Raw genomic sequence first — 18,042 nt, forward strand, 5'->3', positions numbered from 1 at the left:
GGCCGTCCACGCCAGCTTCCAGCCTTCTCACTCTCAAGATCATTCAGTGCACATGCAAAAATGAGCTTCAGTTTAAGAAAAACACTCACTGCAGTATTTTAAAGGAACATGAAATGATCATTATAAATTCATAATTTTAAGTATTATTACTGTATTTCACAATCAGTCTTTCACCAAGATATGCATGCCAGGTTCAGTAGATGAGAGCTTTAGTAGAAGTCAGATTCTACTTCTAGTCAGTCTCTTTGTTTTCTATTTTACTAAAATACAAAATACCCAAACAATATTACTGGGGAATTACAGAGTACTGGGGATAGCGGGAAGTGCTTCTTCCAGATGCTCTGGATATTTGGATGAAGAATGAACCCAGGGATTTTGAGTGAGTTTCACTGCCTGTCTGCAAGCCTTGCCAAAGAGTAATGCCAACTGCATGTGTTTTGGGAGCTGGCAGGTTGACACTCAGCTGGGGATTCAGTGGTGAACAGTTTCTAAACAACTCTTTGGTTGCATTTGGCTTTAGAAAGAATTTCCTTATGTTCTGTTGCAGCATTCAAATGTGGTTTTTAAATACATCCAGCAATATAGCATCAATTTATTTCTCTGAAGAGTGAAGAAATCGAGGGTTGGGAAAGAGTGAAAATCTTAGCAACCAAGCCATTGTTACCACAATTCATTCTTAAAAAATCCTGATAGCCTATGCTTGGCTTTCAAAATTGCGTTGTTTCAGCCTGTAAATAAAAGGTCAAGTCTCTGCAGAGATGTGTCGATGATAGTTTCTCTCTGATGCACCACAGGGCAGCCTCCAGAAGTCACATAAACATCATCTGGCCTTTCTAGCATCCAGAACCCAGGGAGCCCCTTCCCCACAGAACAGCACACCCCACATTCTGCATTTCCATATCACAACAGGATTTGCAGTGGTAGTATTTACATGGTAACACTATCAGTACTTTGACACTTCTGAGTACTTTTGGTTCAGTCAATTCAGCAGACCAGGGAGATAATCTTTCAGCAAAAAGCCAAAAAAAAAAAAAAAAAACCCCAAATCTAACAAAGTAAACAATCACATGCTAAAAAGATATACTAACCAAGATACACGCTACTCTATCAGCTGCAAGTCACCAAAAGAACAACTTACTAAGATGATTCTGAGGACCTATTCACAAACTTTAAGAACAAAGCAATTATTTATAATGCTATATCTGTGACATAGTAATTTTACATATCTAATTTATTACATGTATGAAAACCAAGTTTCAGGTTTCAGGGGATCCATCCCACCAGCCCCCACACTGCCCCTGGAGAAACATCACGTCTCAGAATTTCCCACCCAGAGTACTTGAGAAGGAAAGAAAGTACAGGATGAAAGCAACAGGCAGCACACAGCAGGGGCTGAGCCGCTCTTTTCCTGAAGTTGTCCTTTATTCGACATTGAACTGAGTGTCTGCTGAATGCCAGGCTCTCTGTTAGCAGCAGAGTTTCCACGATAAGTAACAGGGAGACCCTATCCCAGCGACTGAGAAAGGAAAACTGCTAGCAAGTGGCACAAACCCTAAAAAATATGAGCATATTCAACATCACAATGTAGAATACTGAGCAAGTGAAGTTAATCACTTAAGTGCAAATGTGGTGGTCCATTAAGAAACTATGAAAATACTAATTAAAGGAGGTAAGATGATTGCAACAGAAGCAAAAAAAAAAATGCTTTTTGATAAAATTCAACATCATTCACGATAAAAATTCTTCTCAAATAGGAAAGAGAAAAAACTTCTCAAACTGATTAAGTTACTACCAAAAACATGGAACAAACATAATACTCAAAGGTCAGGAAAAACAAAATCAGGAACAAGATAAAGATTCCTGTTATAACTATTTGTGTCCAAATTGTATTGAACATATTAGTGTGTCAAACAATAAAAAGTTTAAGGACTGAAGGAAGAAAGTAAATAGCCATTAGTGAAGGGGGGAGGGTTAAGAGTTTGGAATCAGCAGACACAAGCCATAATATTATATATAGGGCGGAGAAACAACAAGGTCCAAGTAAATGTGCACAGGGAACTATATTCAATATCCTGTAATAAACCATGTTAGATAAACCATGTATATATATGTATTCCTTTTCATATATATATATACTTGCCCCCTGAAAAACCTGTATGCAGGTCAAGAAGCAACAATTTGGAATGGATATGGAACAACAACAGACTGCTTCACAACTGGGAAAGGAGTATATTGTCAGCCTGCTTATTTAATTTCAATGCAGAGTACATCACATAGAATTCCAGGCTGGATGAAGCACAAGCTGGAGTCAAGATTGCCAGGAGAAATATCAACAACCTCAGATATGCAGATGATACCACTCTAATGGCAGAAAGTGAAGAGCAACTAAAGAGCCTCTTGATGAAGGTGAAAGATGGGAGTGAAATAGCTGAATTAAAACTCAACATTCAAAAAAATAAAGATCACGGCATCCGGTCCCATCACATCATGGCAAATAGATGAGGAAACAATGGAAACTGTGACAGACTATCTTCTTGGGCTCCAAAATCACTGCAGACAGTGACTGCAACCATGAAATTAAAAGATGCTTGCTCCTTGGAAGAAAAGCTATGACAAATCCTGACAGCATACTAAAAAGCAGCGACATCAGTTTGCCAACAAGGTCCATATAATCAAAGCTATGATTTTTCCAATAGTCATGTATGGATGTGAGAGTTGGACTATAAAGAAGGCTGAGCACCAAAGAACTCATGTTTTCAAACTATGGTACTGGAGCTGACTCTTGAGAGTCCTTTGGACAGCAAGGAGGTCAAACCAGTCAACTTTAAAGGAAACCAACCCTGAATATTCACTGGAAGGGCTGATGCTAAAGCTGAAACTTCAATACTTTGGCCACTTGATGTGAAAAGCTGACTGGTTGGAAAAGACTTTGATGCTGGGAAAGACTGAGGGCAGGAGGAGAAGGGGATGACAGAGGACAAAATGGTTGGATGGCATCACTGAATCAAGAACATGCATTTGAGCAAACTCTGGCGGATAATGAAGGACAGAGAAGCCTGGCGTGCTGCAGTTTATGGAGTCGCAAAGAGTCAGACACAACTTAGCAACTAAACAATGACAACAAAATAACTGAATTACTTTGATGTACAGCAGAGATTAACACTGTAAATCAACCACACTTAATAAAATTAAAATTGAAAAAGAAAATATCAGGGGACATATGTGTACCTATGACTGATTCATGTTGATGTTTGGCAGGAACCAACAAAGTACTGTAAAGCAATTATTCTTTGATTAAAAATTAATAAATTTTAAATTAAAAAAGAAAATGTCCATTTTTTACTTGTAGCTGAAATAACTGTCTACATACAAAAATCCAATAAAATTTTTAAAAGTTGGAAATAATAGGAGAATTCTGCAAAGTTTCTGGATAAAAGATAAAAATCAATGAGCATTCCTATATGCCAGCAACAAACAGAAATTATTTTTAAAGAACTACCATTTGTAGGGAATGGGAGAGTCTCAGTATCTATCACAGATGACCTAGTCAATGCAAAGCGCAAAAGAACCTAAGCAAAAAAGAACCTTTCCAAACTGTCTGTCACCGGGTCAGTCATGTGATCTAACAAGGCAGTGCTACACATGGAGCAACCCACTCCCCATCCTAATGGAGGTCCACCTCCAAAACTGCTGAACCTGAATCTCGGCGGGGGGAAACAACGGGACAAACTGGCTTCACAAAATTCATGCTCTGAAAAACAAAAAGGTGGGGGGGATTACTCTAGATCTGCAGTTTTCAAACCTTCAGGTCTCCAAAGCCCTGAGCTCTTTAAAATCAGTGATGACATCAAAGACTTTTTGTTCCGAAAAGTTATTATACCTAGCATTATTTACTGTGTTAGAAATTAAAAAGCTGAACTGAAAAAATATTTCTCATTGACTCATTTTAATAATAAAAAGCATATTAACATAAATAAAATATTGTTTGAAAAATAATTACATCTTCCAAAATAAAAAATGTTGAGTGTGGAGGGTGGTGCTCACTTACATCTTTGGCACACATTTTTGATGCCTAGCTCGTGAGAAGGCAGCTCGTTTGCTCTATGTGAGTACAGTATTCTGGTTGGAATACTCACCATGAAAACTCAGCCTCACACAGCTATGTGGTTGGATATGAACTGCTCCCAGGAGTGGGACAGCAGTGCACAGTGAGATCTGAGGGGCTACGCAGCCCTGGCCCTGTTACTGGAAGAACTGGGTCAGGAGACCCCAGTGGATGACCTCTGGTGGAGACATTATGGAGGATTTCTTTTTCCTTATACTCTGTCTCACATTTTCCAAGCTTTCTACAGTGAGTAAGCAAGTATTAACTCTTTGGAATAATGTTTTAGTCTCAGTCAAACCCCTTTTTCCCAAAGCTTGGCAACACTGTTTCAGATTCACATGTAGCACTCAGGAAGATTTTGCAGAAAACACAATTCTAAGCTCACTGGCTTCAGTGAGGAACCAATGTACCTGGGGGTAAGGATGAGTGCATAGCAAACAACAATCTAGAACAAATGCATCCCCAAAGCACAACCCCATTTCCAAATAAATGGAGAGAGTTAAAACAGCAATATCTGATGTCGATCTTGTAAAGAGAGCGAAGGAGGAACTTGTAGGAGATGAGGCGGGAAGAATGGTCAGATAATGCAGGACCCTGCAAGCAAGTTAAGATACTCAGGAGAGACACTGTTGAACCCCAGCGTTCACTCACAGACCCACTGCCTGGAGGAGGTGGCGGGGCAAGCAAGTTAAGTTACTATGGAGAGAGACATTTAAACCCAGCGTTCACTCATAGATCCACCGCCTGGGAGGGAAATTAGTACACTGCTTTCTTCACTTCACATCCGAGAGCCCATGCTGAGTAACAGAAAGACTCTGAATAGAAAAATCTTGAATCTTATTTCTTTAGACACCAAGTGATTAACAACACAGAGCTTTATCTACCTATTATTAACAAGAGAAAAGTGGCCTTCCACTGTGAGCAATGGGCTTCCATTTTTTGAGTACAAAGCATCCAGAGCACACAATGGTTCCACGGCTGTCTTGCCTCTCCCCTGGTCTGCCATCTTGGAAACATCCCCACCACCCTCAGCACAGCAGCCTCACAATTCATGGGACTCATCCTTTGGATGTTAGGCATAAACTTCAGGTTCAAGACAGCAGCATCTTGACACACTCTTCCATCTTTTTAACTGTGAAGTACTTCATGGTAAGGAAACTGGCTGGAAAGCACTTACAGAACAGTCATACCTGAGGCGATGAATATGTACATATTTGTTGTATACAGTCTGGACATGACTGCTATTATTCACTTTCAATGTTTAATTCAGCAATATCCAAACTTACCAAGTAAGTTCCCATTTCCTTTTCCAGAACGACCTGTTCATATAATGTAGCATCAATGTCTGCCTTTAGAGCTTCCACCTTCTTCTTCACCCGCACATGGTGCTTCTTTTGGAGCCAATAAGGAAGAAGAGATTCCACAATTTGGTTAAGGATCTGGGAGGTGATCAGGAGAGTAGCCAAGCTCTAAAGAGAAGCACATAAATGATATTTGGCAATGTGGCTGAACAAAACCAAAGCATGTGTACAATTATGCAGTAAAAAAAAAAAAGAATCTTAACAAATAATGTATTATTATGTTATAAAAACTAGTATCAGAAAAGCTAGGTATAAAAAAAAATAAAGAGCTAAGTGTTAGAATGATGTTTCTAATTTACTGTTTCTTCACAAGACAGACAGACTAAAATACAAAAAGAGTATAATACAAATAAGATTATAATAGAAAACTGGTTATGAGTTTGGAGGACAACAAATTAAATTGAAATTGTGTTTTTTACAGTCTCATGTGAGTTGAAATGATGTTCTCTCCCTTCGAAAGTTTAGTCAGAACTTACTACAAAATTAATATATCCTCCCTCACTGTAGAAAAACTTAAAAAAAAAAAGTCAGCCTTAACTGCACAACCATGTCAGAACCACTGCTAACATCTTACTTAAATATTTCTTCCTAATCATACATAAAAACAAAAGTAGAACATCTGTATGTATAGAGCTTTGCAGATTTCTTTTCTCACTAACCTGTGAGCACTTTCCCATGTCATGAATAATTCTTTTTTACTAGCCCATGCACTGTGGTTGAATGTAAGTACTATGTCCAACTCCCACTGTTAGAAGTGCTGCTCCTCACCTACATGCATGAATCTTCATCCCACTTTTGGTGATTTACTAGGAATGGAATAAGTTTCTTAGGAAAGTTACTCAAGTGGTTTCCAGAGGTATTGTGTCAATTTCCATTCTTCCCAGGTAGGCTGAATCAGTGTTTCCATCACAAACCACCTTTGCTGATATTAAAATTCTTTGTTTTAAAGAGTTCTTTCCTGCCCCTCATCCCCTGTTAAATAAAGGAGACTCTCAAAAGTGTAAGAAATAAGGGGTCATATCTCACTAATACACTAATGGTGGGACTGGAGAAGGTATGTATGTTTAACCTATTGATTCCAAATGCATTATTTTCAAAAATGATTTGTAAAAGTAGCATTATATTTAGTATAGTTAATAGGAACACAGTATTTTACTTTTATGTCAGCTTTTAGAACTGTAACTGCAAAATCTTTTTAACTTTCTATGTTATACACATTTTTAAATTTCTTGAAAAATTATCCCAAGCTCTCATATAAAGATTAAGAAACCTAAACTTTGAGACACTAACAATCGCAGTATATCAAAACCAGAAAAGAACAGCCCTTACTGGTAGGTAGGTGGCTCAAGTATTAAAAAGAGAGAGAGAGAGGGAATTTAGAAAGCAATAATTTATACTTATTATTCACTATGATTATGAGATCCAGAAATGGTAACACAACAAAATATATGTCAGACTTTCATAAATATCTCAGAAATGATACAACACTGCATAGCATCTGCTGGTCTGCAAAGTTTAACAACTTACTAGTTTAAAAATGCAATGTGGAAGACCTACTTAAGGTTATACCAATCACCCCCACCCTGAGACACACATAAAAGTTCAATTGATGCATTCATTTTTTTGCTGTTAAAATTGCTTTTACAAGTTTTGGTATGAACTATATATTTGATTTTAGTGCCCTAAATGATTAATTTTGCACTTTGGTTAGCTTCAACTAATTTCTTTCCAGTTGAGCACAATACATAGTGCAATTGCTAATCGTTTTTTTTTAGGACTGAGCTTAGAAATACACAAAATTTAATAATTTTGTCAAGATAATAAGGGGAAGACCATTACATTACTATACTATACGAAACCACCTTGCGAATCAAAAAAATTGATACCTTCTGTTTTTCACACTCACCTGACGCAAAAGCTTCATATCCCTCAGGACAAAGGCAATGTAGAAAAGTGAGGCAAAGCAATTCAGAAAGTTGAACTGCCAAAAAAAAAAAAAGAGAGAGACAGCAATATTTAATATTGCATCACTGAACTTTATTACAATTTGTGGAGCCTTATACCAAGGCCACAGATGCAGCACCCCATACCAAGGTCATCTCTGGAACTGAGCAAGCCCCATAGCAACCATGGCCATGAGCCTTTCTGATCTAAACTAGCCAGCTCCCTAACCCCATATTAGGTAAAAATACCCATCCTAACCAATCACTTAATGCCACCCTTCTAGCAGGTATTTTGTCTTGAGGCTGTAAAGACTGGCTACCAACCCAGGAAAACCATCTTCTCTCCCTTAAGCCGACCCGCTGTTCCTGCTCTAATAAACTCTATTTTCCTCTCATTCTGCCTCTTGTTTGGAAATTCTTTTCCCAACACATACAGACCACGACACAACTGTAAATATCACATTTAAAGACGTCATGAGGGACTTCTGGTCCCAACAAGATGGAAAAGACTTGTTTCTCCTACGCCCCCCATCAGGAAGCACACCTACAAACTCCAGAAATATCTTGAGACACGACCAAAGCGGAACTCAGAAAGGTGCTGAGAGGACTACATAGCATCAGTACATCTTACGTCCCTATTACTTCTTAGAAAAGAGACTTCAGTGTCTCCCACCTCCAACCTCGTAATCTGGGCAGCCCAGGGAGGCACAGTCCCTGTCCACCCTGCTTAGAATAGGAGTCCTACAACAGGCAAGCCCAGCGTCACTAACAATGAGCTGCCAGGGGATGTGCTCTCCTTCCTCTTTGCCCTGCCAGGCCTGCCACTCCCCATCCCACAGAGAAGATACCTGGATGGAGGGGTCAGGACCCAGTGAAAAGGGACCCAACCCAACAAGCAGCCCAGCCCTGGAAGCCTCTCTGTGCCCCAGGAATCTAAGACACCCCCACTCTCCCAGAGGCACACCTAGGAAGCCGGGTGGCAAGAGCAAGAGAGACAAGCCACAGCAGCCAGCCGGGTAGCATCTTTGTCGCCATGGGCCTGAGACTGCCCTGCCCAGACACCTGGTCCAGGGGGCGGGGGTGTAGAAGTGGGGGTGGGGATCCCACCGTAACAACTGCCATTTCCCTTTTTTTTTTTTTTTGGTGGCGCCATGCGGGCGTGTGGGATCTTGGTTCCCTGAACAGGGATGGAACCCATGCCCCCTGCACTGTAAGCATGGAGTCTTCCCCACGGGACCACCAGGGAAGCCCCCAACAGGTGCCATTTCTTCCACTAGTTCACCTGCTCAAGAACCTGCAACCACCTCCGGGCACTCGAGATTCCTTCCTGTCCCCCAGCTCCATGCTGGCTACTTCTGGCTTTCCAGCGCCGCTGAGACAGAAGACTGCTGTGTGCAGTGCGAGCACTTCATTAGCCACGGAAGGGGGAGTCGATGGAGAGAGTGAGCAGTGACATAATGTGGGGCAGGGGTAGGGGTGGGGGTAAGTTACAGAAGAAGTAGAACAGCAAAAGCTCGGAAGGCTGAGAAACATCCTGCCCACAAGATTAAATAGGAAGGGAGAGTGGGACTTTTCTGAAGGTCCAGTGCTTAAGACTCCACACTGCCAATGCAGGGGGATAAGTCTGACCCCTTGTCAGGAAACAGGAAACCAAGATCCCACACGGAGAGTGGCATGGACCCCCCCCAAAAAAAATTTTTTTTAATAAATTAAAAGGGAAGAGAGAGACCTAACATGCACAGGAGAGGATGAGCAGACTCTCAGGAGTGAGTCTTTTTATAAGATAGTCACCTGTCACTGTATCTAGCAGCAACAGAGAGTAACCTGGTCTTAAAAATGGCTAAATTCTTTAAGACAAATAGGGTGTTTTACCTCTAAGGGCAAGAGCTCTGTTTTGTGATCTTTTCAAAGAATCTTTTAATGCATCACACATTTCCGTGTTCACATTCTCACACAGAGAATACAGAACGTAACATCCTTGCTGAGTCAGCACCAACATTTTGAATTATTTTACAGGGCTAGAATGAAGCCCTCAGAGCCTTTTTAGATACAGATGGCTGCTTGCCCCTTTTCTAATGTCCAAATTGCTAAAGCTGCTGAAGTCTCATTACTTATTTATGAGAGGTTTTCTATTTCCTTCCCTACTCTTGCTTCTATAAATGTACCTACTTGCAGAAACATAATCACCTTCCTAATGATGGCTTCTGATCCTTTAAGGATGGAAAAACCAGATAAGTAAGCTTCTCAGAATGGCTTCTGGAGCTGGAACAAAGGCTCTTTCTAAGCGAGGGCCTGGATTCCTCTCTCGGGAGTAAAGTACACAGACTGTGTTAAATCAATTCCAGTGCAGAACTGCAGAGTTCAGAGGACTCTTTATGCACCTTTCTTGATTCTCAGCTATGTTACAGATGGCTGAGGTAATCTCCTGACACACAAGGTGCTTTCAAGCCACCTCCTTCTTATTTCTAATAATGGTGGGAAGAGGCTTTTACATAAGCAGCAAGCAGGTTACACAGTACTTACCCTCCATCCCTTTCCTCCTGCCCTTCAAAACATGCTAGAAACCTCTTGGACTTTGGAAATTCCTTAGACAAAATTTTAAAAAATAATAATTTAGCACTCTATCACTAAATAGTAGGTGGGTAACTGGAAAGATTGGTGAATAATGAAACATTCAAATCTGAGTCAAAAAAAGGAAAATAATAGAAACATGTCTATAGTGTTTCAAACAACTGGAAATTGGCTATAATACTAATTTTTATATTTAAAGTCTTATATCATGGACACATTTGTAATAAGACTGCTGAGTGTGTATATAAATATACTTATTAATCAATCCTTGCCTTTCTGGACAAAGTATATTAACTACTATCACCTGATATTTTAAATTACAATCAAGTCTTCATATTTATAGTCCTAAATATTAAACAGTATACACTAGTTTCATAATTACAATGGATCTGTATATAAAAGTTCTACTTACCACTAACACTTTCAGAATGAGGTGATTCTGGTAGGCAGATTCCAATCTGTGATTCTCTAAAATATTAAAAGGGAGAAGTAATGTCTCTCAGATAAGAAAGCAGAACGGGAGTTGTCATGAGGTGAGGTGAAGCCTGTGCTGAGGGCAGCCATGTCCAACCATAGAGCCTCAGTCAGTAACCGCACTAGACAGCCAATCACGGCTACGGCTTCCCACCAAGAACATCAAACAACAAATAAACTACAGACACATTTTTCGAGGTACTGAAATAGCACTGTGGTCTGAAATTATTTTTTAAAATGTTAATGCAACAAAGAAATGATCCCACACACAGCCACCAGAAAAGACTGTGTGAGCAGTGATAGTAAAATTGAGAGCAACCTCTGAAGAGTCGTAGGGCAAGGAATCAAATTTACAAGGATTAATTTAAAAGGAAACTCAAGTTTCCATCCTCAGAAAAAGAGACACTGTGCAGGTCCCAAGTTGTTATTATTGTTTAGATGTGTCTGACTCTTTGCAACTCCATGGACTGGAGCCTGCCAGGCTCCTCTGTCCATGGGATTCTCCAGGCAAGAATACTGGAGTGGGTTGCCATTTCCTTCTCCAAGGAATCTTCCAGACCCAGGGCGCAAACCTGCATCTCCAGCATTGGCAGGCTGATTCTTTACTGCTGAGACACCACAGCAGGGCAAAAGGACAAAAGAGGCAGATTCTGAACAGAAGTATCACCTTGCACAGAGAGGTAATGTTAGGCTGACCTGGATTTGAACCTAAACTCAGGCAGTTAGTCACTGTGTGACCTTGGGCAAGTTACTTAACCTCCTGACACTCAGCCTCCTTGCCTACAAAACAGGCCTGACGCTACCCTTCTCCCAGGGTTACTGTCGGGATTAGAAATACTACAAAAACCACAGCTCAGCTCAAGGAAAGCACTCGGCAGATAGTAGCTAGCAACTATGCTCCAATAAAAGTTTTTTAAAAAATCTTATGAGAGCAAAAAGAAATAAATGGTGTGTGTTAGTCACTCAGTCGTGTCCGACTCTTTGAGACCCCATGGACTGTAGCCCGCCAGGCTCCTCTGTCTGTGTGATTTCCCAGGCAAGAATACTGGAGTGGGTTGCCGTTTCCTTCTCCAGGAGATCTTCCTGACCCAGGGATCAAACCCGGGTCTCCCGCATTGCAGGAAGATTCTTTGCAGGCAGATTCTTTACCGTCTGAGACACCAGAGAAGTCCCAAATAAATAGTGTCTGTTGTTATATAACTAATATAAAGAATTTAAAATATCTGTATGGTCTAGAAGTTCAGGCCTAGACTTCTTCCTAGGGGTTAATATATTAATAGCATATTTATTTGTTTGACTGAATAAATTAATTAAAGAGAAAACTGCCTATCAAGACCCTTTTTAAACTATAACCAAATTCATCTTTTACCATACAGACAGACAAGAACAGCCTCCTTCACTGAGTTCAATGGCAGGCCTGTGCCCCACACAATTACACAAGTGGTTTTCAGATCCTAGACACAGAATACGGTGATGATTCAGTCAATCTTATCCCTAGCATAAAACACAACATAGTATGAGAAGCACAGGTTGGATAAGCCTGGCTCTGCCATTTGCTGTCTGAACCTTGATAATGCTCAGTATCTTTCTCCACAAAATTGTGAAATAACTTCTATTTCATGGTGCCCTGAGGAAGGGAAAATGAGGAACTATGGATAAAGTGCTTAGCAAGGCACCTAGAACATAGTAACTAATGATACATCAGAGCTGTAAGAATCGTGACCTGGAGATCATGGGAGTCGCCAGAGCCCATGAACTTCTCCTTATGTCTATACAACGAGCCCAGAGCAACATCTATCTGCTTTGCCAGGTAGTGGTTCTAAGAATCCTATGATAGAAGCAATGTTTCTTACAGGCAGATAAGACATAAATACAAAGCGTCAAGTCTTACCCCATGAGGTTAAAAACTCAGCGGCGTATCGATAGAGGCGGTTCATAACCTCGATCACGATGGCATAGATGATGCTGGGCACATACAACAAGATGCTGGTCCACTCGGACCCGCTGTCCTCGTGCAGACCCAAGGCCCAGGCCTCCATGTCAAAGTAAATCATCATGACAAACAGAGAGAAATACAGACAGAGGCACACGAAGGGCAGGGAGACCAGGTAAATGCGCAGCTGTCTCTTGTAGCTGGGGTAGAGCGGCTCCTCCCGGCCAGTGACTGCATTGATGCCCAGGACTCCGTGATACCCCGGCCGGGGCTCCTCGAACTTCCTCTTCATGACCAGGGTACCCCACCGGTAGGTCATGCTGGCACAGCCTCGCTTCCACACTTCCAAGATCACCGTGGACCAGATCAGGTTGAACGAGGCGAAGATCACATATTTGTCATAGTCTTCCCATGCAAACAAGTAGTAAGGTAACCCAATGATGGCCATGGGGATTAAGGCAAACGTGAAATACTCCAGAAAGCCAAAATAAAGAGCGATGGTTTCTCCAAAGTAGCCACGAATTCTGTCTACAATCAAAGGGGGGAAAAAAGGCCGTTAGCACAGACTGCTGAAGAACTTTTTTTTTAATCATTTCAAGTAAGCTTATTCACTTTAGTTAAGTGGGGATCATTTAACAACCTTATTTCCCAATCAGTGGGTAATGGTAAATTCATCCTCCGTCAAGTACAAAGGTCCCACTTGTCTGCAGAGCAAGCCTGACACCTCCCTGGGCTTCAGGCTCAGGCCATAGCTCCTGGGGCTGCTCTGTCAGCCATCCTGGGTCTGCTTCTCTTTACCTCCTCACTGATGATGCCCTCTTCACAAGGAAAAACTCACCTTGGGCTCATCCCAAATCTCCAAGTTTCCTAGTTTAAATTCAGCCATGGCCAATGAACCATGTTTTTATTTTTTTACTGGCCATACCTCTCAGAATGCAGAACTTCCCCAACCAGGGATGGAACCTATGGCCCCTGCAGTGGATGCATAGTCTTAACCACTAGACCACCAGGAAGTCTCACAGCCAATGAACCATTTTAATTTGGGGGGTTATTTTATGGTCCCCATTTTTCTCACACTTTAATACTTTAGAGTAATAGAGGTTATTTTCAAAGAAGACTCCTCATCCATAGTATCCTGCTCCCCCCCGCTACCCAAAGCTATATATTTTCATCAATGTGGCATGGCAAACTTTTCAATACCCTGAAGAAAAATTATTCAAAAGCATGAACAATATTGTACATGTTAACTTCTAGAACAGCCATGGAACACATTTATCTAAATTTTCATACACTCACTGGGCAGAAGAAGGGCCAAGCAACAGCACTGTTAATTGTCTGTGAACTTGACACAAGCTAACTAACACAAAAGAGGTTACAAACACTGTGTCCTTTGTCAGCCACATCTACATGGGTGAGTTCTTAGACTACAAAAGCGCCCTGCATCGGGACCAGGTGGGATGCAGGCGGTAAGGGAGATGTAATAGTCAGAATTAGAATTCTTGGTTAATTACATGCAGTTTAAAAAAAAGAAAAACACAGTGTTTTAAGATAATGTATCAGATCAGTCTATAGGGATGGTTCAGACTAAACAAAGACACTGTTTTTCCCCTATCTTTAATTCTCCTATTAACTCAGGAGCATGTTAAAATTAAAAAAATAAAAATAAAAACAAAACAACAGATGGTATGACAAACTAACCTCAAATGAGAATCAGGTTAAAAGAGACCCAAGCAATTAAAAAAAAAAAAGAAGACACTCATGGGCCTCGGCTCCAAATCAAACCACCTCTCTCTTTTGATCTCAGGACAAATTCAAGATGTTTCTGAGCCCCAGCTCTCCCAGAGGCCTCAAGACCACTACTACACCTGTGCTCAGCCTTCACCATCAACTCACTTTTCCTCACTTGCTTTCTAAGATATAGCTACTGGAGACTGTTACTTACAAGACCTAGAAGTAATATTTAAATTTACAGCCACTTAAAGGCTAAACAAAGTGAAGAAACATCGTACAAGTGAAACATAAAATGATTTTTACATCACCTGGAAGTATCAACATTTTTCCTTTCAAAGAATTCAAGTAAAAACTCAAAATGCAATTTTAAAATTGGACCCTAAAATGACTTTTTGCTCATTATGACAATATTATAATGACCGTTTTCAGAAATGGAAATTGGAAGGAAAGAAAATTTTAGAGGAATTCCCTTAAAGAGAAAAAGGCAATGTTCTTTAAAGAAAAACTGACAGTAATACTTATGGTGAAAACTACTAGCTTAAATATAATCTTTACACTTAAAAAAATCACTAAACCACAAACCTTGAACATCCATATTGACATAAGTTTACAAAGAATAATGTTCAACATCCACTGAATAAATTACTGGTTATTCTTCTTAGTGTCTTGAGACAAAATGGACAGATTCAGTAATGCACACCAAGATCCTTATGAATTATCTCAAAAGATGCTTAGGCCTGCTAGTCTGCTGCTAAGAATGAGCAGAGCTTGGCCCATTCCAAATAATTAGCTCTAAAGAAACAGCAACTTTCAAATACGAAATATTCATGGTCAAAGTGAATTCTTACAAACTATGTTCTACAACAAATCAGACACACGCTCAGGATGGCCACTCTGGACTGTCTGTGTCATTGGTGACATTTAATAAAAGTCTGTAATTCACTTCATCTAAGATGATATTAAGAATAAAACAAATAGATCATGCAACCCACCTTATCCTCCTCACCATTTTTTCTGCCCACACAGCTGCTGAGTCCTGCCCATCACAGCATTAAATACCCACCCAAGAAGGACATCCCCAACTGCTGTGTCCTCCTCTGAGAGAGCGGGCACTGACACGTACCTATGGGCTGAAACTTCAAGGTAAATCGAGTATACCAGGCATCCTCAAGCTTCTTCAGGGCCTCATTGTCATGCAGTGGGAACACCTGAGCCACAATGCCAGACGTGAGCAGCCTTCTCACTGCAGAGGAAGTTATGAGATGGGTTTGAGACTTCTCATGGCACACTTCCATCTAATGCTACCCAGGCTCTCCAGGAAGAGAAAAGGGCTGCATAAAGACCAGTACTGTCCTGCCTGCCCAAGGGATATTCTTCTGTTCTTCAGGATGTCGACATCTTTACTATTTCCTTTGACTATGAAAGCAATACAAGTTGATGTAAAATTTTCAATCTTACAGAAATGCACAGATTATTACTGGAGAGGCCCGGGTATTCTCTCCCTCCCACAAAAAAATAACCACTCTAAACGCAATTAAGTGCATAATCTGACTTCAAAATAAACATCCATAAATATTTATTTTAGATAAAAAAGGCACCACTCGCTACACATCATTCTGTAATCTTCTCATGGAGTGATAGTAAATGATGAATATTTCTCAATGCCAATGTAAATAGAACATGAATATCCTTTTACATAGTGTCATAATATTTCCTCCCATGAAGTGCTATAATTGAACTAACTCTCTATTGAAAAATATTTATTTCCTTTTTTGGCTATTATAAATAATGATAAAATTTTGTAGATCTAACTTACCCCACATGCCTATGATTTCCTCGTTATATATCCTTAGAAGTGCTAGGTCCAAGAGCAGAGCGTATGTGTATTAAACTTAAGATACATATTACAAAACAGCCTCTAGAAAAATTTTACTCATTTGTCTTCCCACTACAGTGAAAATAAGACGATGTTCAATTCATGCTCACTGATATGGAGTATTTTCAAAACCATTTTTCTCTTTTCTAATCTGCTAACAAAGGCTTTGGAGAAGGAAATGGCAAACCACTCCAGTGTTCTTGCCTGGAGAATCCCAGGGACAGAGGAGCCTGATAGGCTGCCGGTCTATGGGGTCACACAGAGTCGGACACAACTTAAGCAACTTAGCAGCAGCAGCAGCAGCAACAACAACAAAGGCTTACGTTCACAGCCAGCAAATACCAAAAAAAAAAAAAAAAGAAAAGAAAAGACTTCCTGCTTTCATTTGGTATGAAATCACTTGGTATGATTTTAACACTTGTGCACATATCTAGGCGATGAGACAGGCTGGGACCTGGGACCCTTCACAGGAGTGTTTGCACCTGGACAAAGTCTCTTGCAGCAACAGAATGTAAGGGCCTAAAACTTACCTTACACAGGCCAGGTGCAGTTGGAGCAAATTATGAACAGTGAGATTCAAAAAGGCCACAAACCAACTGCCACTTCTGAGGCGCTAGAGCAGAAGCAGGTACTGCCTGCTTCCCAGACTGCTTCCATCCCCGCACACAGCACCACTGAGGGGGTGGACAGGGCAGGTAAGCCCGCCCTCCATCCTGGCCCACCAATCCGCGCCCGCCCTCTTACCTGACCCCGCCCCCTGCCCCTCACCCCCAGGAGCGAGCAAGGGCGCCTGTTACCGCTTGCGCCTGTGCTGCATCAGGAAGCCCAGTAAAGCCGTGCCTGAATTTATCACCTGGCCTTTTATAAATTTCTGTTGAATAAAGAGGCCAAGAACTCAGGTCAGTTACAGAAAGACAAACACATTTAAGACAATATCCCCCAGTGATAATAAATGAACATGAGGTAATCTTTCACCCATAATTATTTAGACTCTGGGTGGGTAGGTCTTCGGATCTTTCCGAGGGAATGTGTTCTGCTCATGGAGAACTCAGATGCACTGCCTTGTGCCCTATCTGGGGAGATGGGATACTTTTCACACGAGTTCCCAGCAGTCTCTTCCTAAAGACTATGGCCGCTTATAAAATGGAACTCATCAAGAAAGAAAGGCCTGCTGTTTGCATCCATGGATAAGCTCTGAGTTCTTTAAGGTTTATCAGCTCATCTCTACTGAGGGCTGCCTGCTTTATCTCCAATCTACCTTGTTTCCACAGACAAGTGATGAGCATACCAGGCAACAGGCCCCTCAAGGAGGACAGCAAGTATCTGCAGTGTGCAAGAGAAATAGGATTTAAGTTTTCCATGCAGATATACTACAGAGATGACATCTCAGGACAGAGGTCCTGTTACAAAACCTTCAGTGTAATTTTAAAGAAAACCTAACTTCTTAGAAATGGGGGGGAAAAAGGATAATAAAGAGGAGATATTTGATACTAACAATAGGAAAAATTATCAATATGATCACGAGGGATACTGTCTTTGGTTAAATTTGTTCATCCCAGATATGTGTAGAAGTATTAAAATCATACTGGTCAAATGACTGCTGGAAGCAGGAAGTGTTTTTCTGATTTTGATACTTGCTGTTTGTGAATGTAGGCCTTTGGTATCAGGTTAGAAAAAAATAAAACTGATTTTGAAGATACAAGAAAAAGTACAGATCTCAAAAAAAGGATTCTTAATAGCTGGTTCTCCTTACATCTCATGTGTATGCATGAGATGTATGCATAAGTTCAAGAAAAGTCTTGAAAAGCTAGGGATGTGATAAAAAGCCTCATTCTCCATGACTGAAAAAGGTGTATGGTTTAAGTTATATCAGCGCTGGTGATGTCAAATCCATTTTTTAAACATTTTTATTCTAAAATGTTTCAGAGAATTGTTTTCTTCAGCTAACAGGAGTGAAAGTCAATCACCCACATCACTTCTCGTTCTTAGCACTTACTGAGGGATACACAGCTGTATCTTATTCTTCTATCACTATCCTTTTCAACTAC

The 18,042-nt window shown here is 40.7% G+C and overlaps 1 protein-coding gene across 10 annotated transcripts in view; it reads right to left on the reverse strand.

The window, feature by feature from the left end:
- ANO10 (anoctamin 10) overlaps positions 1 to 18,042 on the reverse strand; it is a 245,179-nt gene that overhangs the window by 164,872 nt on the left and 62,265 nt on the right. For all 10 annotated transcript variants that reach the window (XM_070455527.1, XM_070455525.1, XM_070455533.1 and 7 more), the window contains 5 exons: positions 15,242 to 15,361; positions 12,346 to 12,915; positions 10,393 to 10,448; positions 7,373 to 7,447; positions 5,392 to 5,574 (listed from right to left, as the gene is read on the reverse strand). In XM_070455527.1, coding sequence (XP_070311628.1) covers positions 5,392 to 5,574; positions 7,373 to 7,447; positions 10,393 to 10,448; positions 12,346 to 12,915; positions 15,242 to 15,361 — 1,004 coding nt within the window. The remainder of the gene's footprint in view (positions 1 to 5,391; positions 5,575 to 7,372; positions 7,448 to 10,392; positions 10,449 to 12,345; positions 12,916 to 15,241; positions 15,362 to 18,042) is intronic.

This window comes from Odocoileus virginianus, chromosome 26 (assembly GCF_023699985.2).
Source record: "Odocoileus virginianus isolate 20LAN1187 ecotype Illinois chromosome 26, Ovbor_1.2, whole genome shotgun sequence".
Lineage (NCBI taxonomy): Eukaryota > Metazoa > Chordata > Mammalia > Artiodactyla > Cervidae > Odocoileus > Odocoileus virginianus.